This window comes from Strigops habroptila, chromosome 4, assembly GCF_004027225.2.
Source record: "Strigops habroptila isolate Jane chromosome 4, bStrHab1.2.pri, whole genome shotgun sequence".
NCBI lineage: Eukaryota > Metazoa > Chordata > Aves > Psittaciformes > Psittacidae > Strigops > Strigops habroptila.
Window position 1 is genome coordinate 73,793,481 of NC_046358.1, and position 21,595 is coordinate 73,815,075.

At 37.2% G+C, this 21,595-nt stretch overlaps 1 protein-coding gene across 41 annotated transcripts in view; it reads right to left on the reverse strand.

Annotated features, from left to right (window-relative positions):
• The window catches only part of RBFOX1 (RNA binding fox-1 homolog 1), a 1,252,174-nt gene that overhangs the window by 132,342 nt on the left and 1,098,237 nt on the right, over positions 1-21,595 (reverse strand). For 38 of the 41 annotated variants that reach the window (XM_030482277.1, XM_030482275.1, XM_030482283.1 and 35 more), the window contains one exon: positions 3,029-3,271. The exons of the other annotated variants lie outside the window; for them this stretch is intronic. In XM_030482277.1, coding sequence (XP_030338137.1) covers positions 3,029-3,271 — 243 coding nt within the window. The remainder of the gene's footprint in view (positions 1-3,028; positions 3,272-21,595) is intronic. 41 annotated transcript variants of the gene reach the window in all.

The window sequence follows — 21,595 nt, forward strand, 5'->3', positions numbered from 1 at the left end:
TATATCCAGCTTCACATGTATATAAATATGCATGTGAATAAGAAAATTTAAAAAATTGATCTGGCCTCCAAAGCTTGTCTAATCTACGTTATTCACAACAGTATTCTTTCGTGAATTACTGATCAATTGATTATTCTTTTAAATGCATGTAATACAGCTTACTGAAACTGTAAAATTATTGGCACCTACCAAACAAATGCCACTACGTCCCCACATCAATTCCACTTAAAATTTTGTAAGACTGGAAACCAACTATTTTCAAAGCTAGCAGGAACTTGAGAGAAACATGCTCCTTCAATGCTAAAGACTATACACAGTTACAGTGTCGACACAGTGCTACTGAAGCTCTATTTCATAATAAAAACCTATGTTATTAAACCTACAGAGATGTACACAGCTGGACCCTCATAATATTACAAAGCCCATGTCAAATCTACCTGAGATCCATCTGCATATACCTATCTAAAATGTCTCTACAGTGTGTTAAGTGCAATACTAATGAGACACAGCATAACAGACTTTAGATCTAGGCACCCATAATTAAAATGTGCAAACAGTATCTGACTGTAAATTTGTAAAACTAACTAGTGAGAAATGTTAAATGTCAAGGCTACATTGAACAAAGGAGATCCATAGAGATACACTTCCTGTAAACTTGTATTCTCAATGCATTATTCTCCAGAAAGGGAAAGTATCCACAACTTCCAATATAAAACTGCAATTTAGAAAAAGTATCTTCATAAAAAACAAAACAAAACTTTCTCAAAAATACCCTAAAGTCAAAAGTAAAGAATTCTAATTCTCTATAAACAGCATGGGAGCTACTTTAAAAAGTTATGTGTGTTCCTCTGTAAGCAAGGAAACAGGAAGGCAGGAGAAGGATCCACAATAAAAGAGTAAATAACTAAAGTATATTCCCCAAATACAAAAATGTTAGTGGAATTGAAGTGTTATCCTTTAGAGGATGGAAATTGACTCCAAGTGGAACCAGAAAGGAGAGAGTGTATGACAGGTAAAATATAAGTTGGGTAACAGGCAGGCCAAAAGGAAAGAAAAGCACACAGCAAAGGATATGAAAATAAGTATTTTTATATTTGTATATCAGAAGCAGGAAGCTTCCAAGGGAATCATTCTATTTGCTAGAGCTGGCATTGAACAGAGCACTTGAAGATGATTCAAGATAATCCAAATTATGTCTTTACATCTGCCTTTGTCATGGAAAATGTTGGAAAAACACATACCTGACTTTTCTGATAAAGAAATGAACATTTCTCCAAACTGAAAAATCCAAAAGGGGTGAGGAAACACAATAAATTGAAAGCAATAAATGATGAGGGATGAATTCCTGTCCCACTCGCGTTGACAGGTGTTTTACCATTGATTTTAGCACTGACAGCTTTTTACTTCAGAACTGAACAGCAAATGGATAAACAGACCAATAGCTTCAAAAATTGAAAAGGCTGAGCTGGGCATCACAGCGTGCTGTTCAGTGCACAGCAGTGGTCACAAGAGCAAGCAAAATAGTAGAATAGAAAAAGAATGATATTTGGACAGTAAGAAACACAATTTTTAGTCAATATCCAATCTCTTCTTGAGTATCTATTCAGCTTAGAGTTCTTCCTCAGAACCAATGACAGTGGAATAGCAGGAGTTTGACAACAATCAAAAATTATTATGGAAGAAAACCTAAAAGGCTGGAATGAACCAGGAAGTTACCTTAGCAAAGAGATGAATAAGAGGGGATACTGTAAAGAATGCTATGAGATATAAATAAACAGGATGCTCTTCAAACTAAATTTTCTCATATTAGAGCAAAGGGACAATCGGAGTAATAAAAAATTATCAAGTCAGAAAGACTGAAACATTTTACTGAATAAACCATGAAACTGTGTCATTACTTTACAAGTACATCTCCATGATAATAGCAAGGAATATTCTTTTCTGCTTTTGCTATTGCTTTTCTTTCTTGTTCATGCCCATATAAAAAAATTAGTGACATGGCAATAAACATAGATCTTCAGAACAACTGATTTAAGGGAACATGCCTTCCCCTTCCTCTTGCCCTAATGCATGAAACTTTTTAGGTTGAGATATTTCAAGGGAGGAAGGGGAGGCAAGATGAGGAATGGAGCATGGCTGTGGCAAGGCTGTGGACAGCTAGTAGAGATGTCCAAGCACATGCTCAAATTGCAGGGTGCTGTATGTTCTGTGCTAGACCCTACACATGTAATGCAGGTGGTGACGGCTCAGAAAGCTGCCAGCTGTTGGCACTGATATATTTGGTTCCAATGTAGAATTAAGACAGAAGCACTAAACTATCAATGTGTGAAATGTCTGACTTAAATTACAAGGTAGGGCCATCCAAGGAGTCTCTTGCATAATTCATGACACTTCAGAACTTCACATACAAATCAAATACAAGGAAAGTCTATCATTTCTGCTCTGTTGAGCACAGATCCATACACAACTTGGGTAATGGCTGCACAAACAAGCTCTCTAGAAAATACAGTATTACAGACATGCTCTTCACAATGCTCATTCACGCAGTTCCACAAATAATTTTAGTACAATACCTTTAAGTAGACATTTCTATGAGAAACTACTCATAAGTCTCAAGAATACAGAGGTCATTAAAAATATCAAAATTAGTCTGGTTTGGGGGGGTGTGTGTGTTTTCCAAATGAACGCTTACAAACACTCTTTTGCAAATTTTTTCCATATTGGACTTAGTCAAATTTTATTATATGATCCATAGGCTTGCTATTAATCATTTCATCTAATACCGTAGAGAAAGAAACTACAGACTCTACAAAGCTCCCATGCTTCCTAAGAGGCTCCAAAACCAGCGAAACTATACTCTCCAAGTTCAATGATAAACTTCGACCAATTTTCAACCTTGAAATGGCGAGTAAGCCTAATACAAATGAAGTGCAAAACTGTTAAGTGTAACGTAAGAATTAATGTTATCAATAAAAACAATTCTAAGTGGAAACATACTGCTTTAGAAATAGCTATAACCTTGACTTACTGTGGCTGTGCCGGAGACAGTTTGTGCATTTGTGTCAGCTGCACTCTGTTCAGAGTGTGTCTGAGCAGGAGGGTACATATTTAACGTGTGCTCTGGAACAGTGGTTTGGCCTGTGTAGTCTGGAGCTGGATGAGGATGTGGGGCTGTGTATTCTGCAGGGATACCATTCTGAGGTGGCGCAAACTGGGCTGAGGCATAAGGCTGTGCCATTGTGTCAGGAGGTGCTGTAGCTTCCTGATTACCCTGCAAAAATCAAAGGAAAAAAAAGGCAGAAGAAATGTGGTGTGAGATAAAATAAGCGATGATCCTGCACATGTAACACAGAAAGTGATGGTAGTGTTAAGATTGCTGGCCTGAAAAGGGCACAATGGTTGTTTCTTGAAGAGACAATTTCTTATCTGAATTAAATCCATTTTGCTAACGCTATTAAATCTCATTATACTTAGACAAACAAATCTGCTGTTCTCTGTATAATTGTAGACTATTCTTTAACTGAGAAAGGTCAATGCCTCAACTCAGACAATGAAGAGGGACAAAGCTCAGCTTATTCCAGAGGATACTGAGCACAACTGCCAAATGCAGGGCTCTGACAAGGCTAGCCCATGGTCTGTGATCCATCCTGACTTACCATCTGCAGAACACAATACATGCAATCTACACATAGAGCAGGATTTGGGTGTATACTGTTAACATAACTGTATACTGAAAATATTTATCTGAAATAATGTTCTATGAGATATTTAGAAATACTCTGATGTACACTGTATTGAGCAACTGCATGCTACAAATGAAAAAAAATGAGATCCAATCAAACTATTAAACATTTGAATCTAAAAATGCATCAATTTAAAATCTTAAAATAAAAGACAAATTCTATGTTGCAGGCTGTCAAAAGAAATAGATTTAAAAACTTCAAATATGAAGACAATTGTATTTCATTTCCATAGTATAATTAAAAAGAAATGCCCTCATCTTTTTCTAGGTAGATCCATCTTTCTGTCTGATGGATAGTTGAGCATGTTCATTTATCAGTCAGTGACTTCTGATTCAATGCTCTGCTCATACCACATAGTAATAACTCTAGTGGAAGAAATGTATACAACAGTCTTTCAGAACCTGTATAAAAGATGTCTAAAACATGATGCTGTAGATGACATAGAATTAGAGGCCATTAATACAGGGACCACCCAAAACTCAGACGAGTTGATATACAAGATAAAATTATCCCTCTAAATATCAAGCAATATAAAAATGAATATTTGAGTAAAAGTTCAATTATTTTTCAAAATGATTTCAAAATTATTTCAAAATTTATTATTCCACCAAAGCATGTACAAGTACTTGCACAGGACTACTGTAAGGATTTTGCTTATTTGTACTCATCAGACCTTGATTTCCTCATTTCAAAATAAGCTGGATAAATAAAAGACATTCTTTTATGTTTCATACTAAAGGACATTTCCAGTCAATTTCAAGTAATTCAGACATCAGTTCTCTGACCTGACTGGTCCTAAACTCAAGAGCTTTTAAGAATTCGCAGAATCACAGCACAGGAATAAGCCTTTGTACATGGCAGGTTTAGATGGGAAAAATAAATTTTCCTTTGTAAAAGGCATTTAGTGTGTCCTAAAAAATTAAAACTTTATCTCAGCAATAAAACCCTCTCTAATTTTATTCCCATCTTTGCTACTATTTCAGTGTTTGGTCTTGAGCAAGTAGTTTATTGTGCTTTATTCAACCATCTTTAAAAAGAAAACGGTGACATTTACCTCCTTCATACGGTTAAGTCACTAAGGTTCATTTGCATACATCTACAAGCATTCCAAGGTTAATGCTGCACTGAAAATGGCCCTTTTCAGCTTTCAGGGGAGGTTAAAAACTCTTGTAAAGGTATACTTAAACCCCCTTACGTTAAAACGGCAAGCTCCCTTTTCTTCTTTCTTTTACCTAACATGTGCATTATTAAAAAAAAAAAAAAAAAAATCCAGATGAAGTTAAACCCAGCAATGACTGGATTACACCACAGACATTTATTAAATGTTAAAGAAGTATTTTTAAAACTTGTGGAGAAGGCGGGTGACCTTAAATTTTTTAATCAACTGTTTCAGGAAGGACTTTAGCAAGTGGTAAGAATGAACAACAGCAAACTAAACTTCTGCCTATATAAGCATTTTCACTGTGCTGGCTTTGAAACACGGTAGCTGATTACCAGCTGATAGCTGGTCCTTAAGCTATCCCTTCATGTCAAATGCTAAACATGGCATTAGAGTCAGCAGCTGTTGAAAAAGAACAATAATGGCAACAAAGGGACCAAGGGCTAATGTCCAGGTGCATTTGATTCTAAAGGTTTTTATACTACTCAAGTCCTAAACCAGATGTTGCCAAGACCCCCTACTGTTTCTCATTAACCTTGACAGCAGTTCCATGAGACCCTAATTAATATTCAAAGCATTCACACTCAGTGCTAATTACAGCTAATATTTAATTAAGAGGGTTGAACTTCTATATTACTTTTACCAGCACACTTCAAACCACTTTTTAGATATATCATAAAAGGGCAAACTGTGCTGGCAATTCCAGCACCTTCACAGTGCTGAGACTCTCCTGCCTCTTTCATTAGACTTGTTAAGCTGAGGTCTGGATTACTTATTTATACCTGAGATCTCACTATTAAGTCAACAATGAAGGGTCAGGGGTTGGTTTGGTTTTGTTTGGATTTTGGTTTGGTCTTGTTTGCTTGTTTGTTTTATATATATGCAACTTCTAGGTACCCAGGGATTTACAGCCTTGCCATTAAACAAGCACATCAACCTCACCATTCTTAAGAGTAGAAAACTGGCACGCAAGATTTCTACTTGCATTGCATGGTCATTAAATTGAAGGTTTTTTGGGGGGCGGGGGGAAGGATGGAAACACGAAATTATACTTGCACACTCTACTGTGGGCCTGAAGTTTAAAATGATAACAATAAATCTGAGTTGTTCATCTCTTAAAATCAGCATCTACTGTAGCCTTTCTTTGCCTCTAAAAATCCGTGTGAATTTATGATTCACAATTAATTCAATACAGTATTTCAATGTAGTATAAAAGCATGTAGATATAAACATGTTCTCTACTACTTACATGGGTATCAAGCCAATAGCTTATTGTTGAGAATATGACTTTTTACCAAGAACGATGCAGTGTCAGCTATATACGCATTTGTATATACATGTGGTTGATGGAAACCCCAGACTACACAACCGTCAGATACATTTGAGTAGATTTTAAAGAACCAAAAATTCTTTAAATACAATCACTTAAAATGTCCCTTTGTTGTGCTTTTTAAAATTCAGTGAACTTAAACAAATAAATGGAATGATAGATCGAATGCATTAAAATGAAAATACCGAATGGCCCTGAAATCAACAGGAGATATTGAGGCTAAATTAGCCTATGAACTCAGGTATCAGAGTAATCTCCAAACGGCGGGTGACAGTACACAGACATTGCTTAATACAACCTAGGCATGAGAGGCTAAACAGAAGTTGTCCCTTCAGACTCAGTTCCAAGTATCTTTAAGATTAAATGACCCCTTAATGCTCACTTTGTGCACTTTTTTAAAAAAAAGTAGTTGTTGGCAATAGAAAGAAGAACAAAGGATGGCAGACAGTCAGGCTCTGCTAAATGTTCTGGCCTGAGCTTTAATGAAAACCACATTTCAACCGAAAAATACGCTTTACGTGGCAGTGTATAAAATCAGATTTATTGCTTTCTGGTTAAATGTTGAACTCTAAAGAACAAAAAAAGCAAGCATTCCAATGATGTAGGTAAGTGAAGTTGCTCCTATTACATATATATTACTTTATTTGAAGAAAAGCTTAGAATTTAAAATGCTCCTAGTATCCCAGATCTCAACATGCCTTTTCAGCATCTTCTGCTCTGAAAGGATTTCATAATTAAGAAACGCATGAAAAGTGTCAAAACATAATAAAGCAAGCTTGTTATATTTGTACACAAAAGACAGAGCACAGAAAACATTACTTATGCAGTGTTCCTTCTTAAAAACACATTTGCAGCATAAAAATCTATTCAATGAAAACCTTTCTGCTTGCCTGCATTTTGAAGTCTAACTAACTGTTTATTGTTTGTTTCACTCTATTTTCTGTTTGGTGCATTTCGTTTCTTTGGCAAGAGATATTTCACATTTAGAGAAAGCCTCTCATAGTGTAGTTAAATGAGCCAAACTGCATCATATCCTCAGGGCATGGAAACAAAGAAGAAAAATGCAACACTGCTCTGTAAACCTGCTGCTTATAAGAACGGCTCCGTTAGATATATCAAGCATAGCAGATACATAATCACCGCCGTAGTTTGCCCTCCTTCAGACTTAAGCAATAAAACATGTATTAGAAGTCTTGCATGCAGTGGTGCAGCTGGTTATAAGAAATGCCCTGGCTTGACTAAAATCACGAGTTTCAAGTGAAAATAAAAGTGAAAATACCTGCTGTACCATCCTGCTCCCTTTATTCTCCATAAACTTAGGAGCTGCTCTAGTCCCAAGCCATACAGCATCTGCCCAAAGCAAGCCTCAATTATGGATGAGGGCGTGTGAGCAATGTAATGTGTGCCTGAGTGTGGATGATAGGGGTGTTGAAGGAGGGGGAGCTAATGCAAGGCTTACTGACCTCCCTCTCAACATCTGACTGCTCCCAAAACCTAATCCAGATGGGACTCTTTCAGTTTGCTGGGCCTCGCCCCATCAATCACAGCAGGCCACTCCTCTGTCTCCTGCTACTAGTTATAGAGTGCACCACTGAGCAGATGATTACACACAGAAGAAGAAAAAACACAGCTTGACTACATTAATAGCTGTTTAAAAACATTAGAAATGCTATTCTGTACAATGCCAGAAGCTCAACACTTTTGTTTTAAAATTAAGATAGCTGTATTCAAAGTTACAACCCCCACTAAACAGCCAGTGCTTTGGCTTTTTGATAGCTACGATGTACAGCAACATGTGTGCATTTCTATGTGATTAATTCATCCGACATGTGGTAGAGATAATATCAATAAGATTTCTATTTTAAAATTGCTGAACTCCATAAGTACACCATCAATACTGAACTCGCCTGGTTTAGATTAAATGTACTTTATCCTTCCATACAAATGAAATATTGTTTCCTTTTTTGTTTCGTATCGTGACATCCCTCTTGCTTAGCAGGGAAATATTTCAGAAATGCTTCCAAGGTTTAGTTCTATGAGACACTTTAAGCAACTTAATGCTTCATTATTAAAGGAATTTTCCTAGATGCTCTGGAGGTAGTTTTAAAATGCTTAAACTTCTCACTAAATCACATAAAGAAAAAAACACAAAACTAAACAAAAAAAAAAAAAAAAAAACAAAAACCAACCAACCAAACAAAAAACCCCAAATAAAAAACCCCAAAACAAAAATCCCCAAACCAACCACCTAAGAAGACACAAACAGCACCTAAGAATACACATTTATTGCCACTCTGTCATGGACTGTTACACTGTCATGGACCAGACACAAAAATTCAGAAACAGGGCAGTCATGTAACATGGGAATTATTCTTGCAAATGTTCAAATTCTAAGGGCTGGTCAGAACAGCAGATAAATAGCCATCAATTCATCATTAAACTTATATTCCAGCTGAAATTTATTGGATTTCTTTAAAGTGGCAGTGTAATTCTTCCAGATTTGTTGCTGGCACTCCCCAATTAATGATAATAAAAACAGCCACTTCAGATTTTTCAAAAGGAATCAGACATCCAACCACACTGGACCAATAATCACAACTGACTGACTCTGCGAGTTTTCTCTGTTGTAGCTTAATTATCTGACCAGTCCACTTGACTCAGATCATTTGCTTCTGCAATCATACAAAATGAATTCTCCAGCCATAGCTCTTTTTTGGGAGGTTCAGTACAAAGCCAAACTCAGATTTCATTTAAAAAACAATCTCCTCCCAAAGGTTATCCTCAAAAGTAAGAAAGATAAATCAAAATAATTGTTTCTTCAGAAAGCATAGGGGAAAAAGCTAGTAGTAAGCTTTACAAGAAAATGCCATCCCTTTACTCCCATTACAAGGAAACATTTACTTCTTTCGGTCCTTTTCACATATATTGTATTCCAGTAAAAGCCTTTGCTTTTGCTACTGCTACATATACATTTGAAAATTAAATGTTCGTTTTGAGTCAGTGCCTGAAGTATGGAACAGACTAACTAATGAAACATTACAACACCTTGCAAAGTAGGAAGGTTATATACGTTTACTTATATTTAACAGAAGGAGACAAATAACTTTACCAAACCTAGGTCCTAGTCTGAATTCCTGCCCACATTCATGACCACAGAGTGTTATGGATTTACAGATACATTCAAAGAAAGCATTCCCTCTAACACCTTCATTCTTTTCAGTTGTCACTGCTGAAACTTTCTAACACTTTCATGATGCTGTGATTTATTACCCTAGCTTTCCTTGTCATACATGACAATTCTTTCTCCTGCTATTTCCAATGGCCCAAATGGACATAACTCTGTCACACTGCTTTGTTTTGCTTCCACATTACCACCCAAATTGCCCTTTTTCTTTTTAAACTTAAGATTCCTGCCTGTCCCACACTTTTTCCAGCTCTGACTCTTAAGTATTTTATAATGGTCGTCTCAACTGCAGCTCAATCTTCTATTCCATCAACCGGTATTTTACTTTTCTAAATACATGGAAAGGTTTTTCCATCACATTTTGAAAACATGAGTCACCAAAATTGCCTGAAGACCCATATTGCAAGAGAATCTTGTTATATGTCCCATCCCTAGAACTGTTCAAGGCCAGGTTGGACAAGGCTTTAAGCAACCTGGTCTAGTGGAAGGTGTCCATGCCCATGGCAGGGGGTTGGAACTGGATGACCTTCAAGATCCCTTCCAACCCAAACCATTCTGTGATTCTGTGATTCTATGAATATGCAGCATTCAGCAAGTGTGCCTACAATTAATTTTCATAATGAGAATTGACTCTTAAAACATTTTAAAAGAAAGGTATAAAAGGAGCTTGTCCTTTCCCACAAGTCAATATAGGAAAGTGCACCTAACCTTATTTTACACCTTTACTGGAGCATCCTGAAGAAGAAGATGCAGCATCCTCACACCCAAACAGAAGGAGGGGAGGAGATGATTGGACTGTCAACATACACAAGGTGCATAAAAAGCTGCCTGGAGTGCTGACCTTTGAAGAGAGTAGCAGTCAACATTCAGAGGTCTAACTGTCAGTCAACTGAGTGCCATCCCTTGGCCATCAAGACCAGGGCAAAAACTGCTGAACACCTTCATAAAGGACATGTATGAAGTGCCAAAATGCAAGTTCACACATACCAGCAAATGAGGGGAACAGTTATAGGGGTCCTGAGAAGCTAGAGAAATGGGCTGACAAGAAGTTGATATAAGTCCTGCTCTTGGGACAGAATAACCCCATGCATGGGTACAGGCTGTGGACTGACTGGTAAGGGAGCAGCTCTACAGAAAAGGATCTGTGAGAGTCCTGGAGGACAGTAAGTCATCAGCAGTCTGCCTTTGAGGCAACAAAGGGTAACTGCAGCGTGAGCTGCATTAGCACAAGTGTAGTCAGTGAGCTGAGGAAAGATAACTCCTCCCTGCACAGCACTTGTGAGAAAGCACTGGAACAGTGTCCAGCCTGGAGTCCTACAGGACAGGAGAAACATTTGCAAACTGGAGAGTTCAGTGGATCTGTTGCTAAGACATCCAGAGAGCTGGAGTACACGGCATATGAGGAGAGGCTGTGGAAGCTGGTTTAGCACAGCCTGCAGAACAGAGGGCTAATAGACAACTCTGTTGCATCTCCACCAACTTGGAGGATGGTTACAGAGACAGAACCAGACCTTTCTCAGAGGTACACAGTGGAAGAGCAAGAAGCAATAGTCAGAACTTACAGAAAGCTACATTCTGGTTGGCTATAAAGAATAAAATAATGAGGGAAGCTCAGCACAGGAACTTGCTGCTCAGAATGGCTGTGGCATCTTGGGAGATTTTCAAAACTCAACTAGAGAAGCTACAATCTTGTGTAGCTACCCCTGACTAAAAAAGGATATTGGGATCAGATGGCGTTTGAAGTTCCTGTCCAACCTCAATTATTCTGCAACTCCACGTGGTTTCGTAGCAGAAAATATATATACATATATATGTAGTGCTATATCATAGCACAACAGCAGCAAAACTTCAAAATGGATTTTATACTTTTATCCTATATGATGACTTCCTTATACACGATTTACTGACAAGGAAAAGATCAGCTACAACTTCTAGCCTGCTTTCTCTTCTTCAGAGATGGTATCTTGGTTCTTTGAGATGGATGTGGAATGCTTTCTTAGAATAATATATTTACATTTGTTCAATCCACAGCCAGAGCAGTATGGAAGTGGCAATCACTATAGTGCATGCAAGACAAGCACAGTTTCACAAACATTACAAATTAATGTTGTGAACATTGACATGTCTTAATTTTCTCCAAACTGCCACCATTTTCATCATAGTAGAGCAATATTGCCTTGACAACTCCATCTCCATAGAAAGGAATATTTTTCTCTGCCTTCTACATCATCTCTAAACCAGTAACTACTCCAGGCATGTAAGATCTCTAACTTTACCTGCAATTTTTCTACTAAAATGAAATTTTATTCTATTTCATATATTAATTAATTGAAAATCACCGCCACCTCCTAAAGCTGTATTGTAGTAAAGCTAGTATGTCCACTTCTACAAGAAAGGGGTTGAAAAAGCAAGGGGCTTTTTTTTTTTGGTACTGCAATACTGATTAAAGATATGGGATTTTAAAGCTGGATCAGTTCCCAGATCAGTTCATAAGCAACTGTAATAAGAGAAGTGAGACATTAATGCTCCGAAGAAACAATGGCAGTTGAAGAAAAAAGACAAAGCAGCAGGCACTATTATGCTATACTGACACAAAAGATTCTGTCCTGAGAAACCATTTCTTACTAATTTTAAGCCTTCAATTTGCAAGAATGAAGGCAACAAACACAGATGTAAATTACAAGCCTTTACAGGAACCAGTAAAAACATCAATCCGTTCTTATCATCTAGCTCACATGGACCTCACAGCCACCGCAACTGATGTGCATGAGAGGAAAGAAAACATGGACTACAAACTATGCAGCCTGCATGTCTGCAAAGCAAGAACTGCTGGGGCTTCTTTTATAACTACGAACAAAAATATTATCCATAGCTCAAGCAGTAGAAAGCAGCAGATGCGTTGGCCAGACTTTTCTACAAGGAGGTATTAGCGCTTCTGCAAAGCCAGCCCAGGTGACAAACCATGCTGGTCTTGACACAACCCTGCTTTGTAAGCCTTTCTTCTGGACTCCACTGAGACTATTCCTACCTTGTAACTTACACACAAGTATTTCCAGAATTTGAGTCAAAAACCATCTCTAAATCCCACCTTATTAGTCAAGGATTGAACACTGCAAAAGGTTAGAGTCTGCAGGGGGGAACTGATAGCAATTAAATCCAGCTGCAGGTGTATGGTTTTCAACAGGTAATTTCTAGAAACCTGAGAAATTCTTGTAACATAGCTAAAATAATTCATTTAAGATTTATTGTAAGTAGAATTCAACATCTCAATTGCAATTTACACACAAAAAAACCCCAAACCCTAACTGAATTTCTCAGGAGACTGGGATTAGATGCAGCTGTGTTTTTTACATCCATCTAAATCAGACAATTTAATCTAGCTGAGGCTAACAGTTACACAAAGTATTTCCCAATTTACAGATGCTATCTCATCCAGGCTACATTAAATTAACTTCTTTTTCAGTTGGTTTCCTAATGGACATACCATAAAAATACAGCAATGTATTTACCAGCTTTGTTAGTCACGGGAAGTGGTGAACCTATAGTCATGCGCAGAGACAACATGTTTGAAGGCCATTAGCTCTGGAGAAACTGTATCACCACTTCAGGTTATTATTAGTTATTTTTTATATACAAACATTATAATTAGTTATTTTTTATGTACAAACAAATGATGTTATATTAAAAAAAAAAAAACCAACACAAAAACAAACTAGGCAGAATAAGTGATGCATGTCACAAGTATTACATACAGAGAACCAGGAAAACAGAACTGTGAACAGGCAGTGTTCCACTGTTCAGCCCAGCAGACTTTTGGCTGCTTCACGGAAGCATCACTGAAGGTACTGTATCAAGATGCAGCTTGCTCTGGGTATTCAGATTTGCAGCAAAACAAGGCTACAGGGACAGAGCGAGCTATGTTACACAAGAAGACTGAGGGGCAGCAGCAGTTATGAGAGTGCAAACTAGCATGTCATCTCTTTGAACGACCTCTTCTAACCAGGGACACAGTCTTTCACTGATGAGCTGTGACTGAGCCTCAGAAAAGAAGGGGTACGTTGCTCTTCGTAATCCCTCATGCTGAATCATTTTCTAAGGCAATACAACAATAACCACAGTTCATCCATTACATGTGAAGCAGGTCCAAGTTTCAATATCATAAATGGGAGGATCATTACTGAAATAAAACAAGGAACATAGTCACCTAGTAAAGGGAAATGAAAATGTAATGCCATAAGTTGTCTAAAGCAGCAAAGCTGACTGAAGATCATACCTCCTTTGTTTGCAAACATTGAAGCATTGAGGACTGCTTTGGAAGCCAGTTCACTTGAATCAGCCAGGTTAAGCAATAATGATTACTGTAAAAGTGTCTCAAATGAACGAATGGGAGTTGCTTTGTTTTACTTTGTTTAAACCAGGTAAATTTAAGAGTTTGATTTGTGCAGTAAGCTCCATAAAGACAATGACACAATTGAGTTTGGGAATTTGGAGGAAGATAAGCAGCAGACTTAGAAAGCTGGGCTTCAGGAAAAGACTTCAGCTTATTCAGGGAATTGTTAGGAATCCCTGAGGTTCACCCATGACAGGAAACTGTCCAAGGTAGCTAACTGATTGTTTAAAGAGAAATTCAGAGTGTAGGAACAAATCACCCATTAAGAAAGATACTTAGCAGAAGGCACACATGGTTAAGCGGAAAGCTTCACAATGAAGACACACACAAAAAGAGAGCATACAAACAATGGAATCAAGGCTTGGCAACAGAAGAGGAGCATAGAAGTATTGCTCAGGTACTTGAGGACAAAATCGGGAATGTTTTTTGGTCCAGCCTAGCTGGAACTCAGACTAGTGAAGACAGTAAAGGTGACAGGAAAGGATTCTACATACCAGGTCTGCTTTTTGCAAAAGACAGTTCAAGGAAAACGTTGATGCAGGGAGGAGACAGCCTTGTGATGAAAAAGTCATGTCTTTTTTGTTTTAGGTAAAGTCTAAACCATTGCACCCAATACAAGGCCAATATGAGTAGTGAAAGAGAGGGACATTGAACAATGGAGATGCAACAGATTAGGAATTACTTAGTGAAGCTGGGTGTATTTACATACTTGAAGCCTTAAGGCATTCAACAGAATGTGTGGAAGGAGTAGATCACTGTGATCACAGGCCAATGCCTAAAACATCATGAAGAATTATGCTGATAGGGGAAGGCCAGATGACTAAAAAGCTAACATTACTCCTGTCTTTTAGAAAAGCAAGGAAGGTGATTCAAGGAACTACTGACCACTCAGCTTCATTCCAGGCCCTGGAAAGACCATAGAGCACATACTTCTGGAATCCATTTCCAAGTACACGGAGATTTACATAATTTGAAATGGTCAACATAGATTTTTCAGGGGAAAATAGGGCTTGATCAACCTGGTTGCTTTTAAAAAACAAAACCAACTAGCTACATAGACAGAGTTAAAGCACCAGACAGAATTTACCTTGACTTCAATAAAGCTTTTAATGTTGTGTCCCACAGCATTCCTGGTTGAGAGGTGAGGAAGGGCGGGCTGGACTGCCAGGCTCCATCAATGGTTTAATGTCTGGCTCATGATCAGCAGTAGGTTAAATATTAGCGTCTCACATTGGTCAACAAGTTGGAGCATGATACCCTCAGACAATCTGCAGTAACACTAAACTATGGAGCCTCAGTCCAGGGACATCTTGATAAACCTCAGGACTGAGGAATCAGAATCCTTAAGCAGTTCAGTTCTTCACCATGGGCATTATGGAGTAACAGTTTGAGAGAATGAAGTTCATTGCACATTCACTGAACGCCTTTCAGTTTTAGTCTGTATATAATAAAGGTATTAAACCATAGAAATGTAATCTATATTAAATAGCAAGTGCCTTGCTATTTACCCTTAGAAGCAGATTGTCCATAAACTATACATCTTTTAAATTGCAAATGAAATTCTATTACCTTTTTCCCCACAAAAAAAAAAAAAAAAAAGCAAACCACAACCCAAACCCAAAATCAACCAACCAAAGAAACCCCACCCACCCAAACAAACAAAAAAAGCCCCAAACCAAACCCAACTAGCCAACCAATGTGTATATTGCTTATGGAGATCACATGCAATAACATCCAAATGTAGGTGCAAACTGCATCTATTATTTTACCTGTAACTTTTCAGCAGGTAGAATTTTTGGCTTTTTATGTCCGACCTCAATATTTTGAACCAATTTGGCAAGTAATTATGAATTCAATATATCCACAAATCCTACTTAGCAGTTCCAAGAAACAAAAATTGTGATCCTCATGCCCATAAACTTGTGATTAAAATGAAGTTATTTCATCGGAGCTTTATAGTCAAGAAATTTACCATTCTGCTGTTTCTCTTCTGCAAATTTTCAGAAAAAATTACAAAGAATCTAGAAATTCACTATTTTACCACTGCTTTAAGACAATGCCCATTTCCCATCTCTGTTTAATTTAGAAATTTCCATCATTGTTATTTATGATGGAACATAGATGACCTGAGCAACTAACACAGCAATACCATCTTGTTTAACATCAGTTAAAGCAGCATTCAGTTTTTGGCACTGAAATGAAATGATGGAACATGATCTCTAATGTTATTTACTTCTCAGATTAAAATGACTATCAAAATATCATTGGGCACAAGGAACAGACAGGTTGGCTTCCTGCCCGAGCTATACTTTGCTCTGCTTGTTTATCGTTGAGATCATTTGTGTGCTTCAGTTAATGTTCATGGTAAGATGCTGTTTTAACATTAACCAGTTGCTGTTTACTCCAACATTTGTCTTTAGCAAACTAAACCATGACACTGAAGAAAGGTAAAGCTCTTCTCACCAGTGAGAGAAAAATGGTGGTAAGATTTGCCTATGCAATACAAAATCTATTCCTAAACACTGCTGAATGTCACAACTGCCTGGAAATAAACAAAAAACTGTTACTAGAGCGCTGCAATGAATCTGCAGTTATAAAGAAAATTAACGAAATCCTTTAATGGTTCCTATAGCAGTGGAAAGACTTTCCCTGACTATACTGATTGGTAAGTTCTGCTTTGTTAAATCTCTAAAATGCTTCTGTCACTACGGAAGAAATGGCCAATTTGTCTTTGTATTTTAATTTCCCCATCTGTAGAATAGGGACTAAAATTGCTCTCAAATCTGCAGAACTGTATTGCTTCTCCCTGCGCATCTTCTTTGGAGAGTTAATTTCTTACTAGCCCTTCTTCACATGACTGAGCATACACATATGGTAGCAAATCTTGCTGTAATGCTGGCCTCTCCCACATGCCATAGGTGCTTAACTCTGGTAAGTTTAAAAAACATTGCTCTACCAATATATTATTTTTGACAACTATAGATTGTGGGACTGAGCACAAATGATCTTTCTCAGTTTACACTTTTATTTTGTGCCCCTGTGCGTAAGGAAGGGAGGATGGGCTGATGGAAGAAAAGGTATTTCCAGAACTGAAACAGTGTGGAGAAAAACTTCAGCGTATTTACCAGAAGCATACGGCTAATTTATAGCAACCACATCCAGCAGCATTTGTGTTTATACAGTGCAGTAGCATGTGTAACAGCCGCAGCATCCAAGCTCCAGAATTAATGAAAATAAGCATCTACATAGACTATAAGAAGAGTTATAGCCTGAAAACTGCTTTTAGTCCACGTGAAGTAAGCTGGCTGTCTTTTATACTAGAACACTAGTATAAAAGTGTTAACCCTAGTATAAAAGTGGCTTTCAGTATCTTAAATAAGATACTGAAAAGTACTGAAAGAGTTCAGTATTTGCTGAGTGTGCACCTAGTGAGATGGAGACTACAGCAAATGTGTTAGCATTCTGGCTGCGAAACAAATTCAGATTAGATATTGCTACACAGAAATTGATAGCTAGTAGGTATTCAATCAGAAAAGTGGTTTTTCTTTTAAATATTACAATCACGTGGTATAGTACATCGCTTGTGTCAAGTTAAATTTAATCATATCAGCATATTTAAAGGAAAAAACCTGAACACCTACTTATATACCCATGCCAAGAAGGATTATACGAGACTTTATGAAGCTTTTTCCTTTTACTTAATATTCTGATATCTTAATAGGACAATTTTTGTATGTATTACACCCTCAAACTAATGCACACCCAGTATGGCTGAACTCATAGCATCACGTGTACTGTCAATTACTGATGTTCTCCTCAACTCTGCCTATGTCAAAGGAAAGACACTTTCCTTGAAGCAGATACAGGTATATTGAAAGTGTTGCTTATTTCCTTGAGAGTAAAGCAACATCATCCACTTTCTACTAGTTAAGAGCACATTTAAAGAGGAGCAATAATTTATGGGCTCGCTACGGCCTACTGATTTTTGTCACACTTAGTAGAATCATGTATGTGAAGGGCTGTACTTCAGAAAAGCTGCTGGACCTTTGCAACACAGAAACTTTAGAGGCTTTTATTGCAATGTGCTTTTTCTACATATATTTAATGGCTTATCTGAACATCAATGAAAAATGATCGCTATACAGTCCATCAGAAATAAACCAGTTTTCAGCTGCCAGAGACTAAATACAACACCACAAATGTAGAAACATTAATTTTATTCTGGAAAAGTAACTGAAACTGCTAGGTGGCACATATGTCAAGCATGCACTTCGGCAGACTCAATTCACCTCAGAAGACATGAAGACTGCATGAATAGAATTTAGGCTCCAAGACAGGGACCTTAAAGGCAGAAGTCTACCTCTAAAAATTTAGTGAGTTTATCTTGCCAAGCCTTTTAGTGAATTCACCTCTCATTCAAATCCTGATCTAATTTTCCCTCTTTTAAACCTCCCTCTACCTTCCTCAGTCTCTTCCCTATTCATGCTCTTTATTACTGCCTCTGCACCCTTTTTCTACACCTACCTGAAAAAATCCAATTCTCCCATTTAATATTTTTTATTTATTTTTATTGCAACAATTGAGAGTACAGCAGAAGCAAAATGCTGACTGACATGGTAACTCACTAACTACGCGTAAGTATGAACATGAAAAGCAATGAACGACCTTTGTATGTACACCTTAACTGTTATGCAAAGTATCTTGGGTAATTCTGAACTATTCTGAGCAGAAATGTGAGCCTACAGGACTAGTACAATTCAGAGATTTTTCTCACCTGCTCCCATTTATTCTAAGTACCACTGTAGCAAATTTATCCAGGATCTGGACAATGAAAAGGTATTTTGGAACTTGACACAACTATGGCACTTCCCATTTGTTGATGAAGTGGTAAATATATTAACTGCCTTCACAAATAACCGCAAAGGGGTCAATTGACTTCATGTGGTAACAAAAATTTCAATGTTTAAAACGGATTCTTAAATTACACAACTATTAATATTTCCACTGCCTAACGTTCTAAAGAATAGTAGGAAAAACGAAAAGCAAACACCCCCCCTCCCAAACCCAACAAAGCAGTGAGCTAATTTCAATTAACAAAAGGCGAAAAAGCACATTTAAATCCTCCAATAAAGGGTCAATAAAGATTCAAATCTCCAATGCAGACCAATAAAGAGGTCTGCAGTGACTAATCAGCATCAATCAAGAAAGGCAATGCACACATGGTATTCAATTTTAGTGTCACACAAACATATATATGTGTTCATGGTATCAAACTAAGAACTAAATTCAATGGAGAGTTATGAAGTATAGTAAATTGATCTGAAAATGTTGTTTGCTAGTAAGAATTATTATAAATTTTTCAAATAATTGTTTTAACTTCGTTTTAGTAACACAGACTGAACACCAGATAAATAGCCAGAACTCAAGACCTCTCAGACACTTCAGAAGCAAACAAATTATGATATATTTTCAGTTAAACAGAGAATCTGACATTGAAGTTACCCTAAACTTAAACCCCGACTTCTGTATGTCTTGGGCTTTAATAATTTAATACATTTTGCTTCCAATTCTTACATACACAAACCAGAAATATAAAAGCATAGTATGCAACTAGAATTTGTTGGCTACCACATCACATTTTGTGAATCTGAAAGAGCAACATCATTGCACCATTTCACTTAAAATAATAATTAAAAATAAATAAATTAGCAAACTACTAAACCCCTGCACTGAGCCACACAGCCCAGCTAAATGGTGGTTCCCATCACCTTAGGTGAAAAGAAACCTTTTAATAAAATTACACAAAGCAAAAAGACACACGGTTTAAAACTAAAAGCAGAGCATCTAACAGTCTGTGTGGAAGCTCAGTGTAAGTAAGCTTCCCCTTACACAGTGCAACTTTCTGATGCAAAGAGCTCCACATTCACACTGTAACTTGCAGGTCCTCAAATTCTCTTGTCTGCAAGTTTTTAAAATAAACTCTGTCCTTTCTTTGAAGAATAATCTCAGTCAAGTTTTATTTAGGAATCACCTGTGGTTTATCTACAAATAACACTGAGTTTTGAAATACAAATTACTTCAGAATGAAAAAAGAATAAGTAATACAGCCCTAACAAAATCCTCTACGACTGCATATGCAGGTATGTACCATTAAAGACTTAGCTGTACATTAATTGCAATCTAGAAAACAACCCCACATAATTCAGATGAAAACTAGATTTTACACACACTTTCAGTAGCATGAAAATATATCTGCCATAAATGTATAACTATTCAGAAGTGGTTGAAGATATTCATAAGTATGTATATTGCCATTTTGTAGTTCCAGTCTATTCAATCCAGTTATCATGGTTAACTGTCACCAAAATCGATTTCTGAAAACCAGTAGTAGAAGAGATACCAATATTAATAAATAATTACCTTGAACCAATCTCTTTTTTCATGTATGAAACTTCTACTTCCCAGGAAACTTTATTGTGCAAGGTAATCTCTGACAAACAGAACTACCTCTCTATAGAAACAATAACGTTTTCTCAGTGATCATAGAAGCAAAAGAGAAATTTTAGACGTTTTCAAGAAGTTAACTAGATAAATACAGACACCCAGAGCTTGGTCTCCAACAAGGAAGTCCTTCTCCCTGAACAACAGTTCACTGGGATTGTAAGTTCACTAGAATCCAAACTTCTTATGTTCAAATATAATCCAAACTGACTGCATGTTACTATAAATGACAAAGCATTGGAAGCATTTGGAAGTAAAGAGGGCAATTTGTGCAGACTCTTTGCACAAGGTTGTATTCATTTTTCAGAGATAACTATGTTCTATGAAGATACTCCACTGAACTTATTTTTTTGTTTCACATATCAGTGCTTCTGCTTTGCAGAAATTGTTACAGCTTTTTAACTTGAAGCTATTGAACTGAGCAAGAACAGTGAAGTAGAAGTATAGTTCCAGTGCAGTAAGCCTGACCTAGTTATGGAGATACTATGTTAGATTAAATTTTGGTATATGTACCAGTTTTATGAATATACTGCACTTTGCTGTCAGATGATCAGCAAGGAAGTGACAATGCCCAACATGTCACCATCTGCAAGCTCAGAAGAAATTTGGGTGCTCCTTTTGCACATCTGCACTATCAGCTGATTTGGCTTTTTGGGCCCCATAATTGTTCAGTATATGCAACCCAGCTCTCCACGAAGCCTGAGCACATAATATATTTTTGCCCTCTCAAACAGCGGACTGTGAGCCTCCAGCCAGAGAGCTTCTTAAAGCATCACAATCATTTCTGGAATGACCTGTCTGGGTATTAATTACACTTAGCAGCAGGCTTCTGGAAAAATAAGGCAGGTAAGGAACAACAAGTCAGGAAGACCTCTTCACCAGTAATCAGGAAAATATGCAGTAACTATTCTTTTTGCAAGAACCATTCGTTTTGCCAATTTACTTTCAAATGTGAGCTGAAACAATGAGATATGGAAAAAGTCTATACTTGCGAACTCAGGAAAACAAATACCCATGCTAGCTTAAAAACATACAGGAGACGAAAGACTGCAAAAGAATAAATACTTGACCTGAGAGATTAGCAGTGATTGGAAAATGGAAAACTGATAAAATTTCAATAGAAAGGATGGTAACCCTTTAGGTTATACAAGTGCACACGTAAGATTGTTATTTTACATGGATTTAAAATACTTCTTCCCTTCTGTTTAGGTTCAATAATACTTTGATATAAACCCAAAAAGGCTGTCAGAGCATTCTATTCCCTGAAGAGACAGAAGAGGAATGGTAC